The sequence below is a fragment of the Rhineura floridana genome, chromosome 4 (genome assembly GCF_030035675.1).
Source record: "Rhineura floridana isolate rRhiFlo1 chromosome 4, rRhiFlo1.hap2, whole genome shotgun sequence".
In the NCBI taxonomy this organism is placed as follows: Eukaryota; Metazoa; Chordata; class Lepidosauria; order Squamata; family Rhineuridae; genus Rhineura; species Rhineura floridana.
This window is the reverse complement of record NC_084483.1, coordinates 84498722-84519073: the sequence shown is the minus strand read 5'-3', so window position 1 is coordinate 84519073 and position 20352 is coordinate 84498722. Positions and strand designations below refer to the sequence as shown.

Below are 20352 nucleotides of genomic sequence, written 5' to 3'. Positions count from 1 at the left end.
CCTATTGTTGGTTTGAATTTCCCTTGATTTTTCTAATCTTTTGGAATAGGGCTCTTGTTCTACTTTTTTTTATTATCCTCTTCTATTTTTGTACAATAATTATTGTAGTAGTTTCCTTTATCCCTACGTACTAGTCGCTATATTATTGCATTTAGGGTTCTAACCGTGTTTCTGTCTCCTTTTGCTTTTGCTTTCCTTCTGTCTTTAACAATTTTAACAGTTTCATCAGTCATCTATTGTCTTTCCCTTTTTAATTAGAGGTATTGTATTTTTGCATTCTTCCCTGATAATGTCTCTGACTTCACTCCATAATTCTTCTGGTTCTCTATCAGCTAGGTTTAAACCTAGCTGATAGTATGGCTAAAAACATATGCAAATCACCCACCTCTCCTCTCCATTAAACTGAATTCAATGTCACAAGATTCATTGGATGTGTGTAACCAGCACCAAACTCCTTGTATAAGCATCTCTAGTAAAACTCCTTCCATTGTGTTCAGTTCCTTCTCTTCTTCCATGTTAAACTAAGAAACATGGTAGAAATCCAAAGAACTATAGATTCCCGCCACTTGAGGAGTCTTTTTCCCCCCCAACAATAATGAGAGAAAATTATGATTATGCTTGTGTGGAAAATTGCTATTTATCCTGGGTATGTCTTGTCTACTCAAGACAGTTTGGTGGGGCTTACTTCCAGGTAGGTACAGGGGAGTAGTCATCCAGGGTCTCAGGGGGGTCTTAGACCCCTCACTTTTTGGGGAGAAGGGTCCCAGCAGGGTCCCTATGCCTCCAGCATCCCATGAGCCAAGCAGCATGAAAGGGGTGTGTGTTAGCCACTGAGAAGAATATTCTAACATACTTCCTTGTCATTTCCTGCTGATTGGAGCCAATCAGAGTGAAAGGAGACGAGTGAGCACTGAGAAGACTCTTCAGTAGCTAATACACTCCACTTTCATGCTGATTGGCTCCTAGGGATGCCTGTTGTTGTGGAAGGCATAAACTAGGATCTCATTTTCAACCCAGCAGCAAAAATAGGGGTGGTAGTGGCTGTGACTAACATGAAGGGACCCTGCACTTCTGAATTTACCACTATACTACTGGGTAAATATGCATAGGGTCGCAGTTTTAATATAATAACTTTAGATACACTATGATCACAGACCTCCCAATTCATTGTGCTTGCATAATCCCCCAAAAGTTAAAAAAAACCCAACACTGAATAGTTCCTTATACGCAAATTTATCAATTGGAAAACACCCTCTTTGCCTGTAAAGTCTGTTAAGTTTTGTTATGGTATGAGCTGCGTAACTGGGATTCAGTCTAGTCAGCTTAGACCTGTTAAATAGTAGCTTGAAAGTGTTTTATCTAAATTCATTGTTTTGTTTTATTGAAATTTTTTTTGTCCAATGCCTGTGTTTTATCTGCTGTATCCGTCACTGTTTTATGATGTTGTCGTTTTAAAAGTTATTATTGCATATATAGTTTGTTTTAATTACTAGCACTGAGTGGTACGTAAGCACTAGAAGGTGAGATGTAAATCTTTGTAGAAATAAATATAAACAAAATAAAGTAGGTTTACTTTCCCTCTGAAATGCTTCCTGAGTTTCTAAGCATGGTTCATTTACATATTTTCTTGCCACCTGCCAAAGCCAGGAAATTGGATTTTACCTAAATTATTATCTTTAAGGATAATTATTGATACCGAACACTCCTCTCTCTTTGTAATCTAAGCATTCTTTATCATCTTGATTAATTCAGATGACACAATGCCCTAGGATACCTTTGACTTGAGGGAGATGAGATAGTTATTAATGCATTTAATCCCTGGTATAAATAAATTTCAGATGCATAAATGCAGGATTTATATACCGGTAGGGCTTCTCCTACCAAACATAATCACATACACTGAGCAAGAGTTAAGACGTCAAGCAATTCTGCAACAGCTTCATTGGCTACCAATCAGCTTCTGAACCAATTCAAGGTGCTGGTTTTCATTTATTAAGCTATTTATGTTATGTGTTGGTCCAATGTATCTGACAGAATTCATCTCCTCATGGGAGATCCACCTCTGTACATTAAGTTTGACTAGGAAGCCCCTGTTTAAAATGCCATTTTTGTATTATCTAGTAAGGAACATAGTAGGGGCTTATTTGTGTTGGTTCTGATACTTGGGAATCAGTATCAGAGTACAGTAATACCTCAGTTAACAAAGTAAATGCATTCCTGGACACTACTTCTTTAACAGAAACTTTGGTACCAAGGGTAGAAATAGTATGAAAAGAATAGGGATAGGTTCCTATACCACAAAAAGAAGAGCAGTTCAACATGTTTTAGCAAATTTTTATTCAAAATTAATAATATGCATGTCTGTAATGAAACAACAAGGTCAAGTAAACCTTGCATAAGTAAGCAAAAACTGTTTGAACCTTCAACAGACCACTTGAAAGCGTCTTCCAAAATGCATCCAGTGATGCCTGCCTTGCCTTTTTTCTTTTATCATGTAGCATCTCACTGTAGCAATGTAAACCTTTGTGATAGTTCTCCTCACTGTACAGCTTCACTCAAAGTCAGGATCTTTTACTGATAGCACCTCTAAGGCATGAAACTTGTCACTTAAATAATCAGACATTAAGTGGTGTTCTCTCTCTCTCTCTCTCTCTCTCTGCCATCTCCCCTTACACCTGAGCAGGCAGCTGCACCCCCACTACCCCATGCACTCTTTCTCTCTCTTTGCCATCCTCCCCTACACTCGAGCAGGGAACGGAGGAGGAGGAGGACAAGGGGTAATGCTGTTTTGAGTTGACAAAGGAGAAAATGAGAACGTAGTAGCCTGACCTCAAGTTGCAGCAGCTGTTGGGGGCAAGCAGGAACTAAGAATGAACTGTGCATTGCTCTTGTAAAGGCTGACTTCTTAGCCATTTCTCTCCCCCCCCATCTTTCTGTCTTTCCCTCTCATGAAGTTTGTGGGTGTGGGTGTGAAAATCTCAATCAAACTGCAATCATGGACAGCTGTTTTTCTTCCAGCACAACAGTTGAGTTGCTTTTATACTTACACATGCGCATATGTATGCCCTCATGCATGCGCACACACAGAGAGAAAGAATGGGGGAACAGAGATAGAAAGGGGGAGAGGGGTTGGAGCTTTGTTGCACTGGGCTGAGTGGGCAGGCAAAAGAATGATGCATTCATCAGAGGAGGAGGAAAAATTAACCAGCCTGATCTCTTTGCTAACCAGGGCTGCAACACACCCATCCCATTGCTCTCCCTCTCCCTCTCTCTTCTACCAGGCAAGGAGGGCTGAATGACTGTGGCTGCTGCAGGCACCTCTCATGCATAGCTTAAATAGCACTCTTACTGCAGAGGCACCTGTGCCATCTGGCAAGGAGCACAATTCCAGCAGTGCGTGAGAACGTTTGCCGCTGCCACTGCAATCCAGTAGGCAAAGAGCCACCTTCTGACCATGTGGCTCCTGACCTCTGGCTCAAAAAAGCCTTTGTTGAGAGAACCTTTGTTCTTGGAGGATTCATTAACTGAGATATTGCTGTACTGGTACAACAGCCCCACACACAAATCACAATGATTGCTCAATAAAGACCACATAGAGTATAACCTCTGCATAAGCTTTGCACAAGCAAATCAGGATAAATGTTCAATAAACAGGCTGTCTGGAAGAGCCCTGAATCCCTCCTGCAAAATACTGACAGTCTGGAGGCACCCTTATTTAATCAAAACATTCCAGAAATGAACCTTATACTACATTTCTTGGTCATTTTAACTTCAAATATCTAGCTAATGCATTACATAAATGCTGCAGCACTAAGCCTGTTTAGATGCTTCCCTGGTGCTCCTGAATCTTCCCTCCCCAAAATCTTTGAGTCTCTTGTCTGCTCTTTTCATAAACCAAGGGTGGGCAGAAGGTGGATCTGGATCTGGATCTGTTGGTTGATCTCTGGGTAGCTTATAGTCAGAGCTTGGAAAAGTTACTTTTTTGAACTACAACTCCCATCAGTCCAATCTAGTGGCCATGCTGGCTGGGGCTGCTGGGAGTTGTAGTTCAAAAAAGTAACTTTTCCAAGCTCTGCTTATAGTAGATTGGCAAGGATCTTTCATTCCCACTAGTTTAGCAATAACAGCAACAAAATTACTTGCACCCCTATTAGACTGCCGCAATGAAGAAACCTGGGAGTAACTAGGAATACATTTGAATGTGGAAGGACCATGAGCTTCACTCAGTCAGAACAAACCCCTGTGCTCCGCAGTGGCTCAGAGGCATCATGCTGTTTAATTCTAAGTATATAACTTCTGCACCTGACTCCAGTTGGTGGCTCCTGCGCTTCTGGTAAAACGCGAAGGAGATCTCCTGAGCCTGAAGTCTGCCCACCTCTAGCTTAAACTACTCTGCATTTTAATGGTCTGATGCCTATGGCATTCTTAATCTTGCTGTCTCATTCAAAATATGGCTTTAGGACATCTTCGCATGAGGGATTCTGGGAGTGCTTAGATTGGGTGTTTCACTGCATCTGATAAGCCACATGTAGCTTTGCTGAGTTCCTGAGCTCCTGATATAGCAGTCAGACCACAGAAAGTGCAGAGTGTAAAAAGCCGACACAGCAGAAATTTCTAAAATGCCATGCAGTGGTGGTACCTCCCTTACTCCCCTTCGGTTACTACTTCCTACATTATCAATTGCGTGCTAAGACACCAAACTGGGAAGCTCCTCCTGTGCAAACCACCTTTGCTGTTTTCAGCAGCTTCTTAATGGCAAGGAGTGACAGAACTACCGGGATCAAATAAGCAGCAACTTGTTTCACGTTGTGTGATCTTCTTTGAGCTCATCCATCTTCCCTTTCCTATGTGTGTTTGCTGCCTTTACACACATGTCAGAGATGCAGCTAAAAGCCAAAGGGGCTTAGTTCATGCTACCATAATGCAGTGCTTCCAAGGAGCAAATAAAGGGGGTTAAGTTCAGGAGGGGAACAGGGCACAGATATAGCAACTGAGATTTATAATTCTGCAGAGACTAAGAATAAAAACATAAATGCACTTTCATCCCAGTGTGCTTTATTGCCTTGATTTAATGTTGAGACAATGTGACCTTAAATCATCTCAGACCTGATGCCATTAAAAAGTCACACACACGACATTCATCTTTGTGCAGTTTTAGTAGCTCTCAAAAGAGACGTTCTTTGAGGACACTCTGCTCTGTAAAAGCTGGTGATTAGGAGGATGCCAAGCAGGAAAATATCCTTATCCTGTGGGAGGAGTTAGGGCAGCCCCACAGGCAATATTTGTTTTTGCTACCTAGAGCAAATGAAAATGTAGGGGAAAGTGTGCATAAAGGTACATCATTACATGTGGGAAATCAAGAAAGTGTCTCCTTTCCCATGGTGGCTTGAATGTGGAAGTTGCCACATGCTCCCACATGCAGATATACCTCATCAAGTAATCCCATGTCACTTAATAGCCAGTTGCTGTTGATTTTCCCCTACACTCCTGCAGTAAAGAATGTCATGTGTGAAGCCGCCCTTAGTCTACGGTGCTCAGAGAAACAATTTGCCAAAGCCCTGCTTCATCCTTGTTCTCATTTGCTGGCTACCGTTTTTTATATTTTTGTTCCTCATGTTCATGCTTTTAATTCCAGATGGGAAGATGGTGCTTCCTTGAGCCACTCTCTCAGCTGCCTGTGGTTATGATAGCAGGGGTTATTCCATTAAGGGTATGGCAGCTGGCATATTTTCCCGCCCCCCGGCAGGAGATTGAGTCCTTTATATGGTTATAACCCAGTGTTCACCATCATGCTTTCCGCTAGGCAGTCAAATCCAAAATGTCCAAAGTTGTCTCTGCTTTCTCACCTCCCATCCCCATAAGGCAGTCTTCTCCAACCTGGCACCCTCCAGATGTGTTCAACTATAATTCCCAACACCCCCAGCCAGCGCAGCCATGACTGATGGGAGTTGTAGTCTGAACCACCTGGAGGGTACCAGGTTGGGAAATACTGTCTTATTTAACACACGGCTTAACTCTTAGGCTGCTGTCTTATGTGTGTTGGAAGTAAGCCTCACTGGACTTAGTAGGAGGACTTAATTCCAAGTAAATCTGAGTAAGAATGGGCAATAATGCAGGAAAAAAATAATGGTTTGACCTAAGTTAAACATTAATGCTTCTTGCATGGAGATCATAGAGATGCCCTTCCCAATGATGGCTGTTCCCTGCCCCCCCACCTTACCATGAAGACTTCATTCAAAGAAGCCATGTGCTGCTACCCCAGAGCTCTTCCTGGCTCAACTTCTTACAGCAAAAATAATTATCTTCTCTGTAGGTGCACTTTCACCTTCACGCACTCCTTTCCTCACATTAAATGCTCCTTCATGTGAACAGTTCAAGAAGTAAAAGGAATTAAGGGCACAAAGTACATTTATGAAACTTGCTAGCTGTGTGGATGTGATCTAGGTTAATTGTATTACACGTGATGACTGGCACTCTGCTGTTGAAGACACAACTTAATCAGTGTTTATTTGTAATGTGATGGGTTTTTTGTTTTTGTTTGCTTCTTTTCAAACCAATAGCCTCAAGTCCTTCACCAGAAAGACAGGATGCAGCTCGGCCCATAAGCAAGAATCCTTTGACCTGGACCGTTGATGATGTGGTTTGGTTTGTAAAGGATGCCGACCCACATGCTTTGGGACCCCACGTGGAGCTCTTCAGAAAACATGTATGTAGGAATTTGTCTGTGATGGGATGAGATTTTTCAAACCAAATCTTCAGGTTAATAAATCAGGTCTGCATAACTTATGATGCATAAAGCCAAATGAAAACCCACCAGCACAGTATGGCAGTCCACCAGGTTCTTGATAAATGTTCCACTTTGCGGTCTATTGGGACTATGAGAACAGGGTTGTGAAGCACTTGGTAAGCTACCATACATGGTGCTGAGCTTTATTTGCCTTGCTGGGGTATAGCTAGTAATAAACCAATGGCCGAGTTCACACATCACAGTTAATAGTTTACCATGAACACGGAAATTGCTCCTGTTTTGTTCTTCCCCTAGCACAAGTAAGAGCAACAAACCACAATCCCTGGCTTAGTGTTGCATCCAAACCAAGGATCATGTTTTGTTTCACTCCAAATAATAATAATCCATACTTGGTAAACCAAGAACAAATATAGGGTTAATGTTGAGGTTTGTTTGGAATGAAACAAGCCATGATGCCTGGCTTGGATGTAATACATGGTTTGTTGCTCTCACTAGTGCTACAGAGAGAGCGAAGTGTTATATGAACACTGCCACTGATTTGTCATAGTGCTTGTCGACTTGAGGCTACAAATGGCAGTGTCTGTGCTATGATGTGTTGCTCCCAGTGATTCTTGTATGGGCACCTTTATAGACTTTTCCAGTATAGCAGAGCTGGCTGCTAGATGTTGTTGGACTCCAGCTCCCAGCAGCCTCAGCCAGAATGGCTAATGGTCAAGGATGATAGGAACTGTGGTCCAACAATAGGGATACAGGACAGATTTGATTCATTTTGCATTTAAAGCCAAATCTATCAAATGCACACTTTCTGAAACAATATGAGAACCAAAAACAGCCACACTTTGAAATTTACACTTATCCATATTTTGCAATGCAGTTTGTCAACCAACTAGTGTTTACACAAATGCATATATTAGGCAAAAGGAGCATAAAAATGAATATATTAGGGGAAATTGCTTGTAAAAATGTGCTCATTAGTAGGGATGGGTGAGAATGTCAGCTCAGCTCACATTTCAGGCTGAATCTATCAAATTCGCACTTTCTGAAACAATATGAGAATAAAGCCATCCTTCAAAATTCACACTTACTCAAATTTTGCAATGCAGTTCACCAACCCAACAATGTTTGCAAAAATGCATGTTAGGGAAAACTGTGCCTAAAAATGAATATATAGTGTAAATGAATATATAAGTGAAAATAACATGCACGATGTGAGAAATGGCTTGCAAAAAAGAGGAAGCTGTCAAAACTGCCTACAAAAATGTGTTTATTAGGAAATAGTCGCACTAAAATGCTGGAGAATTTTCATAAGTTTTTTTTTTAAACGGCAAATTGCTGCAAGAATGTGGAGAACCAAATTTAAGATTAGAAAAATGAGAAACTGGGGAAACTAAAATTGACAGATTTTACATCCCTACTCATTAGTCAAAACTACATATAAAAGTGTAATTTATTAGGAACAAATTACACTGAAATACTGAATAGTTTTCATGAAGGTTTTTTTTTTAAATGCAAATTGCTGCAGAACTGAATTTAAGGTTGAAGGATAAACTGAACTTGGCAGATCCTTCAATGTCTAATCGGGAGGGCCACAGGTTCCCCATCGCTGCAGTATAGGATGTGTCACTGTATTAGTACTGATCTCAAAATGGAAAATAAATTCCAGCAGCCAAAGTGGCAGGCAGTATGTCCAGGAGGCAGGCATGTTGCTAGGTACTTAAAGGAGCACAGGTCCATGGCACTAATTTGCTTAAAATTTGTATATGCTAATTTATATGTACAGTTGCCTCTGGGCAGTGGCTGGGGTCTCGTGAGCACTGCGCTTTGCAGAATATCCAACTGCTCTGCGAGCAGTCTTTTAAAAGTGGGGAGGGGGAAGGGCAGGAGAGCTAGGGGTTAGGTCCCCTAGGTCACTTACTAAGAATGTCCCTGCCAGGAGGATAGGAGTACAGACAGTTTTTTCAGTGGAGGAAAGTCAGCAGCACACTCAAGGACCATTTTGGGAGGCGGATATCATTTAAATTTTTCATGAATAATCTGGAAACTGGGGAGAGCAGTGAGGTAAGCGAGTCTGTTGATGAAACCAGTTATTCAGGTGAGTTCTATTGAGCTTGCATCTTACTGATGGGCTTCCCAACGGCATCTGTGAGAACAAGACGTTGGGCCTGGCAACCAAGAGGTCTTCTGCATCTTTAAAAGTTGTGGAGGGGGAAGGGAGAATTCCACCTTGTGGTTTTTCCCATTACAGTGTTGCAACAACACCTGCACTTGGCTGACTTTCTCTTCTCCTAAAGATACAGGATCAGTCTCAGGCCATGAACCTGGCAAACCTACTGACGACAAAAGCGAGGGAGGCCTATTGCTCTCCTGCTCCTCTTGTGGGCTTCCCAGAGGCATCTCATTGGCCATTGTGGGAAACAGGATGCTGGACAGCTAGATCTGTAATCTGTCTCAGGAGGGGTCATTATGTTCTTAAGACAATTTAGCATTCTATGTCATACTGCAGTCCTTGATAATGGTGATGTGGATTAAAATGTGTATGGGCTCTAGATTTTCCATATTGAAACATCCACTAACCTACTGCTTATGTTCAGTCAGCTTCATGGAGACACATACAAGAGGTCTGATTAAGGTCACCATACAATTCTGCTCAATTATGCCTTTGAATTACTCATTTCCCTGAAATTGTTTAACCTTCATATCTAAACTGGATTAGCATGAAGACCCCAGAGGTGAGAGACAAGTGATTACTCCATTAACCTTAGCCATGCCTCCTTGTGAGTTAAGTGATTCTAAGGAGCAGGTGCATAATTTAGTTGGAAACCTTAAATACCATTGACATTCCCAACTACCACCTGAAATCCTTGCTTTTGCAGTTGGCTAATTTGGTCATGATGTTACAGGATTACAGAATGAGAGGGAGACACAGGTAATGACTATTGTTAGTTTAACATCCTAGGGCTTCTCATATTAAATAAGAAACAGGCTGTGTTGAGAGAGACCAACAAAATAGGACTCCTTTCAGTAAGCATGTTATTTCAGTAGGAATGCTTATGAGTAAATAGTGACTCTTTCCTCCAGGGTGGCCGGATTCAAAAGAAGGCAACTCACACCTGCCAAAAGTCTTTCCTTGCCAGCTAAGATCCTGCTTTGCATTCCTGAGGAGGGTGCAGAAGAATTTTAAGAAGGAGAGGTTAGACCTAGAAAGGTGCATGAGTGAAATTCAGAGGAGAAGCAATAAGCGGTGCAGATTAAGGGCTCATCCAGATGAATGCAAAATGTGTGACACACCCGCTATGTGTGTTCATTATTTTTCGGTCATCCAAATGACGTCTCACGCTGTTACGCGTTTTCGCGGGTTAAATCCGCTCCTTGCAATACCGGCAAAAATGCTATTTGCTGTTTAAAATTGGGAATCATCCGCTGCGCCTTCAGGAGTTAGGATGCAATACCGCGGACTTTACAGCTGATGGGTAGTTTTTAGGTGTTTCCCCTTGCTCCTCCTCCTCATTCCAGCCAATCACGTATCTGCACTTTTGTGCATGTGCGAGAATAAGCCCGGGAAAATTGAAGCAATCATCGAAATGGTGGGGTGTTGGGGGGGGGTCTGCAACTACTGCGCAGATGCATTTTATTTTCTGCCAGCCTGCAAATTGGTTGGCCGCTCTGGGTGAGATCTGCAATGCACAGCAAGCGAGAAAGTGGGGATGGTCGGTTTCAGCCTGCCTCTGGAAAGCTTTGTCAATTTCATTGTACTTGCTGGGATTTTTGCTTCAAATCAGAAAAGCATACATTCGTTTAAGTGTAATATCGCAAATGCAAACAAGAAAAGGGCTTCTGGTCGGTTTCAAGCCTGCTCCGGAAAGCTTTGTCAATTTCATTCTCCTGGGAAGTAAAGGGAGAAGGGGTGTGTGACACATTTCTTGCTTTTTTGGAGAAATAAGTGCAATTGCCAGCGTGTGTATCTCCTTAAATATCAATAAAGGCAGAAAAGCATACATTCATTTAAGCATAATATCGCAAATACAAACAAGGGAGGCATGAAACCGACCAGCAGCCTTTCCTCCCAAGGTGAGAACTCCTTTACAGCCATATTGTGCTTCGTTGCAAAGGGGGAGAGGAGCATACGTAATTTTTTTGCTGACCAATTGGGTGATAGGGGGAGGTTTTAGAGGCGGAGCTTGGAAAAAATGAAAAGAATGTAGGGGTCTTACCGCTGCGGGTGCGGGTGCAAACAAGCGTTTTTTTTAAATTGGGAAAGAGCGAACTAAAAGGCAAAGTGAGGACTATCAGATGACAAACCGAATATGGAAACCGTGGATTATCCCGCTCCGTTTGGATAAGCCCTAAGAGCAAGGAGAACTAACAAACAGAAAAGCCAGCCCAAGAAGATAGTGAGCAAAGTGATGCAGTGGACTGCTCATTTAATTCTGATCTGTAACTGGAAAACAAATATGAAGGGAGAGTAAAGCTTTGAGTTGAGACCAATTAAACCTGCTCTTTCAGTATTATATCCTGCCCTTTCCAATGATGGATATTATCACTGAAAGTGTATATTGTTTCATAGATCTGAACCATCTTTGTATTGATTACTCTAGCTTTCTTCCAATTATCTTGCCACCCTTTACAATATTTCTTGAACAGTGGTTTTACTGCCAGGTAAAGGCAGTCTTTTTTGCTCCTTTGCAAACAGAAGCAACAAAAAGAAATTGGACTGGCAGAGCAATCCTTTCATATCTTTTTCATTACCAAGCACAGTGTTTTATAGTAAGGAGTCACAGTAAAGCTGACCCTCCTGATTTAGCATCTGTTTGCATTGGTCAGTGGGCCTTTTCAGCATTCAGCACTAAGCCTGAAATATTAAGCTTGGCAGTCAGCATTCACAGGTTTAGATCTTAATAAAGCAACATCAGATAGTTCCAGATGATATATATTTTTGCAGTCTTCCAGCAGACTCTGAGAAGCTATTCTAGGTCATAAGCCATGGCAGTTATAAACCACTACAGAAATGATTAATACAGATCAGATCTATAATTGAACCAAGCCTATGACAGTGAAGTCCTAGTCAGAGGCAGTGAAGTCAAAGTGGATCATTAAATATCATGCTCTTTCTGCTTTACAAGGCACTCCTTAACCCTAAAATGGTGGATTGGGAGAATCCTACACAGTCAAATTTTGACTACAGGTTACTCTAGCTTTTGTAGGTTAAGCAAATATATCTCCAAATACATGTATGCTCCCATCAAGAGAGAACTGTGCATAAATGTATTTTATGATATACATTCTTTTAAAATGTATGTGATCCTTTGTAAAACAGAAGCCCTCCTCTGTGTTCCACCACAAATACATTTAAGTTGGGACCAGAGAGAAGGCCTTTCAGTGTCGGTGCCCAGACTCTGGAACTCCTCCTCAAGGGTGGCTTGGTTTGCCCCTTCTGTATTGGTCTTCCACCGGGTGTTTAAAACCCTTCCTTTTTCAGGATGGAAGACTTTGGAGCCATGAGTAGTTGAATTGCTTCAGCATTCTCTAGCAGCCTTGTACTTACAATGCACCTGGTAGCTAAAGGTGGCCAGGAATTCCACACAGGTGACTGAGTCAGCTGCCAGAAAATGGATCCATTGGTCTCTCTCAGTAGAAGGAAACTTTTTCTTTTCTTTTCTTTTCTTTTCTTTTCTCTAGACTGCTATTATCCTGCATTTCTATGCTGAATACTGAAAGCGGCAACATGGGCTGTTTCTTGTGAATGCGCAGGATCGAGGGTTCTTACTTTCTCCCCTTCACCCGTTGGCTATTCAGAGTCCTTATATGTCAGACCTTGGGTGCACTTCAGCTTGCACGGTTTCCAGCAACCGTTATCTAAAATAGGCAGACTAATGGTTGGAGATCCCACCCAAGCTTTCTTGGGGCTTGGGAGATAACAGGTCAATAAATGAGAGTTCAACAATGGAGTGTCTTTATAGCATTTATTTCTTAAACTTTGTAACACTTCTTAAACACCTTAACACTTAACATTTTCCATTAATGCATATAGTTGGCATTAGCCAGTTTGTCAGAATTAAACAAGTTACATTGCAATATATCTTAAGGCCATCTTCTAATTCTAATCCAGAAAGTAAATGGAACATTCATCTCACCCACAACATGGGAGGCAAGCCTCGGAATGCTGGCAACAGCAGCAGTGCCTTTGACCAGGTAGCTTGCTATGGTATTCTCTGCTAATGTTATAGTTTTCTGTTAACTGGCAGGTGGCTGCATGAAGTCACAGCTCAGACCATGGTGCATCAGTCCATACATACTTGAGTGACCTTGCAGGTGTCCCAGGGAGGATATTCAGTTCCCTCAGTGATGTACTCTGCTTATTGGTTCCAGCTATCTTTATCTTTGTTTTGACTGTTCAGACTTGGCAAATTGCCTGGAACATTGACTGCTGTGTAACTTACATTTCCTGAGTCTCCATATAAGGCAGTTCCTGGGTTTCCATATAAGGCAGTTCCTCCCAGACAGTGGGCCTCAGACTGTTTTAACAGCATTGTAATGCTGATACAGAATAGTACTGATACATTGATACTTAATACTAATAGCATTTATCTTGCTAATGAGGGCTCTTAGGAGGTAAAATTCATGAAAAATAATGAACATAATAGCGTTAGCCCATGACATTGTGGAGGAGGGAGCTTCCCTTTCTCTGCAGTCAGCATGGAAATGTAAGCCACTAGCCTGATACCGAGCTAGTAAAATAAAATAAAACGTGCAGGCTAGTAACTCTTGTGGGCTTAATTTCAAGGCTATATTAGAAGCTGTTACATTAAAAATGTCAGTGGTTTTCTGTATTTTTTATTCTGCTGTTTTTGTTGTTTTACTGCTATTCTAGCATTCTTAATGTTTTGTTCTTATTTTATAATTGTTAAAAGTGTTCTGATTCATTGCTATTAGCCTCCTTGAGGAATGTTGCAGTAGAAACATTTTAAATAAATAAATGTGAGCAACGATCAGGAAACTATTAAAATACTTCTTTCTATATTCAGGTATAAATACCTGCATTCATAATAAACCCCTCATCAAGAAATGTAAGGATTTCTTATTTAATGTGGGTGCATTGGATATTTTGAATTATGATATGCACATGACCCACATATTATTATTGGTTGTTTTTTAATATAGCTTCATTGGTGTAAAAATAATATAAGTACAAAAACTAGTATGAGCAACATTCCTCAGAATACATGTATCTTTTGGTTCATTGCTAAAGAGAACTGGTCAAGTGATTGTTTTAGTGCAAGTTCATATGATGACTTATTTCCAGTTGTTTTCTCTCTGTGCGGTGACTGGGATGATGGGAGTTGTACTCCATGACATCTGGAGCATACGAGACTGGGGAGGACTCCTATAGTCAATCTGCATCAACAGTGAAGTACATACAATCATTGAAATGGCCCTAAGTCACACTAAGTCACACAAAACAAAGGCAGTCCAGTTGGTCCATAAAGGACAAAAGCCTTCCAAAGTCCATAGTTGGCCAATACCTTTATTAGAACCAACCAAAATGTCATCAAATAGCAACCAAGTTATGAATAGACAAATAGTGACAAATAGTGGTAATGAGAGAGGAAGTTCTAGGCTTAATGAACAATATAAAAACTGACAAATCACCGGGCCCGGATGGCATCCACCCGAGAGTTCTCAAAGAACTCAAAGGTGAAATTGCTGATCTGCTAACTAAAATATGTAACTTGTCCCTCAGGTCCTCCTCCGTGCCTGAGGACTGGAAAGTGGCAAATGTAACGCCAATATTCAAAAAGGGATCCAGAGGGGATCCCAGAAATTACAGGCCAGTTAGCTTAACTTCTGTCCCTGGAAAACTGGTAGAAAGTGTTATTAAAGCTAGATTAACTAAGCACATAGAAGAACAAGTTTTGCTGAAGCAGCATGGCTTCTGCAAGAGAAAGTCCTGTCTCAGTAACTTATTAGAATTATTTGAGAGTGTCAACAAGCATATAGATAGAGGTGATCCAGTGGACGTAGTGTACTTAGACTTTCAAAAAGCGTTTGACAAGGTACCCCACCAAAGACTTCTGAGGAAGCTTAGCAGTCATGGAATAAGAGGAGAGGTCCTCTTGTGGATAAGGAATTGGTTAAGAAGCAGAAAGCAGAGAGTAGGAATCAACGGACAGTTCTCCCAATGGAGGGCTGTAGAAAGTGGAGTCCCTCAAGGATCGGTATTGGGACCTGTACTTTTCAAGTTGTTCATTAATGACCTAGAATTTGGAGTGAGCAGTGAAGTGGCCAAGTTTGCTGACGACACTAAATTGTTCAGGGTTGTTAAAACAAAAAGGGATTGCGAAGAGCTCCAAAAAGATCTCTCCAAACTGAGTGAATGGGCGGAAAAATGGCAAATGCAATTCAATATAAACAAGTGTAAAATTATGCATATTGCAGCAAAAAATCTGCATTTCACATATACGCTCATGGGGTCTGAACTGGCGGTGACCGACCAGGAGAGAGACCTCAGGGTTGTAGTGGACAGCACGATGAAAATGTCAACCCAGTGTGTGGCAGCTGTGAAAAAGGCAAATTCCATGCTAGGGATAATTAGGAAAGGTATTGAAAATAAAACAGCGGATATCATAATGCCGTTGTATAAATCTATGGTGCGGCCGCATTTGGAATACTGTGTACAGTTCTGGTTGCCTCATCTCAAAAAGGATATTATAGAGTTGGAAAAGGTTCAGAAGAGGGCAACCAGAATGATCAAGGGGATGGAGCGACTCCCTTACGAGGAAAGGTTGCAGCATTTGGGGCTTTTTAGTTTAGAGAAAAGGCGGGTCAGAGGAGACATGATAGAAGTGTATAAAATTATGCATAGCATTGAGAAAGTGGATAGAGAAAAGTTCTTCTCCCTCTCTCATAATACTAGAACTCGTGGACATTCAAAGAAGCTGAATGTTGGAAGATTCAGGACAGACAAAAGGAAGTACTTCTTTACTCAGGGCATAGTTAAACTATGGAATTTGCTCCCACAAGATGCAGTAATGGCCACCAGCTTGGACGGCTTTAAAAGAAGGTTAGACCAATTCATGGAGGACAGGGCTATCAATGGCTACTAGCCATGATGGCTGTGCTCTGCCACCCTAGTCAGAGGCAGCATGCTTCTGAAAACCAGTTGCCGGAAGCCTCAGGAGGGGAGAGTGTTCTTGCACTCAGGTCCTGCTTGCGGGCTTCCCCCAGGCACCTGGTTGGCCACTGTGAGAACAGGATGCTGGACTAGATGGGCCACTGGCCTGATCCAGCAGACTCTTCTTATGTTTTTATGTTCTTATGAATATGAGTTCTGAAATATTACTAAGCAAAGACACTTGTACTGTATTCATGTCTCTTTCTACAGCTCTGTCAAGGTTGTGGGAATTAACCTTAGGCTTATGGTATTTAAAGAAGAGATAAAGTTAAGAGAAAACAAATTCTCTTTCCCTTCTAAATTCATAGTACTTCAGTTGGATAGAACGCTCATGAATTTGTGGTCCTCAATTCACCTGATTTCTCCAAATTTTCAAAGGAAAAGAAGCTTCCTTTCCTCTGCGTATATTACCAAGATTTCAAGAAACTCAACACTATCCAAGTTACTGCCTGCCAGTCCTTTTGAGCTCATTGCAGTAGAAATTTCCAATTCAACATAGGTCCAAATTGTTGTCTTTGTTTTTTATTCCTTCCCTATTTCTTTGTAAATTAGGAGATCGACGGCAATGCTTTGTTGCTACTGAAAAGCGACATGATCATGAAATATTTGGGCCTGAAGTTGGGACCGGCACTGAAACTCTGTTATCACATCGATAAACTGAAGCAAACCAAGTTCTGACATTTTCTAAAGACACCAAACAATCCCAATGTAACTCAAGAAGCTGGATGAAAGGTAACATGTTGCCTTACAGAAAGGTGTCCATTTTCAAGGTGTTTCCTCTTCTTTTTGTACTGAGAACTTTGTCTTTCTACAAGTGTACATCTTCAATTTTTTTTTATCCAATGAGGGGTGCTGTGGGGAAACTGTTTTGCTGGTTCGTGTTAATAATTTTCAAAAAAGTATATAATAATTATTTTGTATTATTTATATTGTTATAATTGTTAATATTATTGTTGTTGTCCTGTTTTTGCAACTACATGTTCAAAAATCAGACACAGAAATAACTTTTCTGGACTACTTCACATATGCATGTTCATCTCTTGATCAATACAGCATTAGCGATAAGTGATCTTTGTGAATAAGCTATCACAGACAGCACTTTCATATCATCCCAAATAAAGCACTCTTCAATGCAATCATTTAACACATTGCCCATCATGAATTGCTGAATAATCTAGTGACGTACATGCATGTGTGAACCGATCATTATTTAATTCTGTCATGTAATCACTGACAAAACCCCTGGCACAGGAGATCTAGCTTAATTTTCCCAATGGCCTGAGAATGGGCATGGTTAGGGAAGTATGGGTCACAGGGAGTATCTAAAAGAGGTCAGAGCTTGGAAAAGTTACTTTTTTGAACTACAACTCCCATCAGCCCCAGCCAGCATGGCCACTGGATTGGGCTGATGGGAATTGTAGTTCAAAAAAGTAACTTTTCCAAGCTCTGAAAGAGGTGTACATCTACATGGGAAACACACTGTGAATTTAGGTATATTGCATCTAGTCCCAGACAGCTACTTTGCAATCAGGCTGATTTTCATATTATTTAGTACTATAATGTGTTCTTGAATGTAGTTATAGGCGCAAAGATTTCTAGACATGCAGTCTTAGATGTTCAGGGGTACATTGGCAACAATCTGTTTTGTAAGATGATGGTTATGCAGCCATGCTCTGGGTGAAAGCAAGAATGAAACAAACTTTCTGTGGTCTGCTGCCAAAGACTGGGCAGTGATGTGATGACAAAAATTACCCAGCAGGTGAATCCAGTTCTTGACCAAACAAGCTGGATCCAGAAGAAAGGTCACTGCCAAACATCTAGAGTCTGTAGATAGCTGGGTTGCAAGCTCCATGTTGCTTGGACTTGTGTGACACAATGTTACGATGCATTACTGGAATCAGGAATTCACAGATTTTGGCTTGGCTTGGCTCAGTAGCTAGCCATTATTTGGGGTTGTCACCAATCTTTCCACTCACACAAAGCCCTTTGGTACATGGAGAAGACTCAGGAGAGGGCAAGAAGGTCTTTCATTTCACACTGATGGGAGCAGAATTACAAACTGTGCAGAGCTTTAGGATATATATAAACCCGTCTGCTCCAAAGCTCCATGTGACACAAGAGTCCTCCCCCATATTCTCCGCAATGTGTGGAGAGCTCAGGGGAGTGGAGAGGATCTGCTTTCTGCTGCCGGGCAGCTGTCCTTGGCAATGAATGCATGGAAATCTGAGTGTAACCCATTGTGAATTGCATTCCTCCTTTAGCCACATTTCTGATTAAGTATGTAGTCTGGATGACCTTCGTTGCTAATTGACTAACTGACCCCACGTATTTGATGCAGGCACAGCAACAATAGCATGATGAGATAGGAACCTAGAGGCCTGAAAAGTGTTTCCATCTAACCTTGTTTGCTAGGTCTGCTACTGCTGTCTGATGGGGAAATCCGTCCCATGTCTTACTTGCACAATCTGGAAAACTTGAATTCTTTCAGTGGAAATAAGAAATTGGGATTTCTGCATGTTCAAGTACCTCATCTTTTCCACTAGAGGGACTGGTGCTAATGAACTCCAGTCTTCAGCTATGATAGCGGCATTGTTGCTTTCTCAAGAGCAACTTCCCTTTGAGCTATATCTCACCTTCAGTCAAACATGAAATTGCAGCTCCAACTCTAATCAAGCTATCCTGAGTCACACAGATGGTGCAATTTCACACTTGAGATCCAGAAAACATTCCTGGGTTGATGCCATAACAACAAATAACAAGCCCTGCTTCCAGGACTTGAGGGCAAAGAGCAGATAAGTGAACAAGTATCTTGACTAGCCTTTCTTTCTTTCTTTCTTTCTTTCTTTCTTTCTTTCTTTCTTTCTTTCTTTCTTTCTTTCTTTCTTTCTTTCTTTCTTTCTTTCTCCAAGCCAGTTTGACAGATACTTTGTAATGCATGGGGTGGGGATGGGAAAGCAGAATGCTCTAGGAAGGAAATTTCAAAAATAAATGCTCTATTGTAGAGTCGCAATGGCATTAAATCTAGAAGAAACATAGGCTTTTGCTAGGTTTATCTTGCAACTGAAGCTGCACTTGCACAAAAATCCAGTTAACCTTTCAATAGATGTTATCAAATAAAACTGAAATGCATAACCTCCACCAATCCATATAACAAAAGCATGATTCCCTGCATCTTATAAAGCCATGGTTGAAGGACAAATCTTTAAGAGATATCTTGGGGGGAGATGTATATGATCTTGTTTTTTCCTTTTTTAAATTTTGTATCCAAGTAACTTTCATAAGAAACTGGTGTTTTTTGTCATATTCTGAAGAATGTATTCCTAAACTTTACACTGTACCTTTCCATTGTAAATTAATGTGTAAATGTCTTGGAGAACATGCAAACTGTTGGTGTACAGTAGTAGAATGAACTTCACATGCATATTCATTCAAGGTCTTATCCTGATTATGTATTTTAAACGTGAGAAGCTTTACACCTCTATGCTGCAATTCATAGATCCTCATGGATCTGCATAACTTCTGCTGCTGAACAGATGATCTGCAGGAGAAAGACAGAAAGTGTTTGGAAGGTGCTACAAGCAAAACGTCAGGGTGAGGGAGCATCCACAGATACTTCTGTGTGCGGATCCATGACCTGGGGCCCTATGAGGGTTGCATGTGCTCTGCACATCCTATATGTGGAAAGGAGAATTGCCATGCAGAAACTTCTTATCATGTTCTGATCATCTGCTCATGGGCCATATGCCATTGGATCCAGTACTAGGGCTAAAGTTATTATAGGAAGTGAAAACACATTTGCCAGGTTAAGTACTCAAATGTCTGGTCAATTTAACTGAAGTGCATGTGTGTATGAAGTTATCAGAATACCAAATGACTGAAAAATAACTAAAGCAGTAGTACTTAAGGTAATGGGCAATTTTGTTTCAACTGAAAAGAGGTTGTATCCACATGAACAGGATATTTGTACAGTTGTGCAGAGTTGTTGATTTTAAAGAGCTGAATTATTTATTGTAAAACCAACGTGTTCTGTATCTTGTCTTTTTAAGTCTGGGTGTATATATTGAGTTTAATACAGCTGTGATACTGAACTTTGAAAATCCTATGACAATCTTGTCTTCAACACATTCTTCAATGTAGACAATTTTGCTGTTTCTCCTAAAGAATAGCAGAAGTTGTGTGAACCCAAATCCCAATGAAGTCTTTGCCTTCAATGAAGCCCTTTCTCAGTAGAGTGGTTTGGATGACTCCCCCTACTACTTGAGTGGGGTCAAGAAGGAGCCATGTGGGCTACACAGCACTCAGCTACTCTTCAATGCCACTGATCGCAGCCTGCCTACCCCACCACCACCTGTACATTCAGCTGGCATGTGAAGAAACTCTACAAGTGTACCCTGGCCCAATTAGAATGTATGTGTGGCCCCAGGGCTGGTGCCAG

General features: G+C 41.2%; 1 protein-coding gene across 2 annotated transcripts in view; it reads left to right on the top strand.

Annotated features, from left to right (window-relative positions):
• SCML4 (Scm polycomb group protein like 4) overlaps positions 1-20014 on the top strand; it is a 141882-nt gene extending 121868 nt beyond the window's left edge. For both annotated transcript variants that reach the window (XM_061626278.1, XM_061626277.1), the window contains 3 exons: positions 6561-6706; positions 16470-16649; positions 18330-20014. In XM_061626278.1, the coding sequence (XP_061482262.1) occupies positions 6561-6706; positions 16470-16595 (272 nt within the window). In that variant the 3' untranslated portion in view covers positions 16596-16649; positions 18330-20014. The remainder of the gene's footprint in view (positions 1-6560; positions 6707-16469; positions 16650-18329) is intronic.
• The last annotated feature ends 338 nt before the right edge of the window (positions 20015-20352 follow it).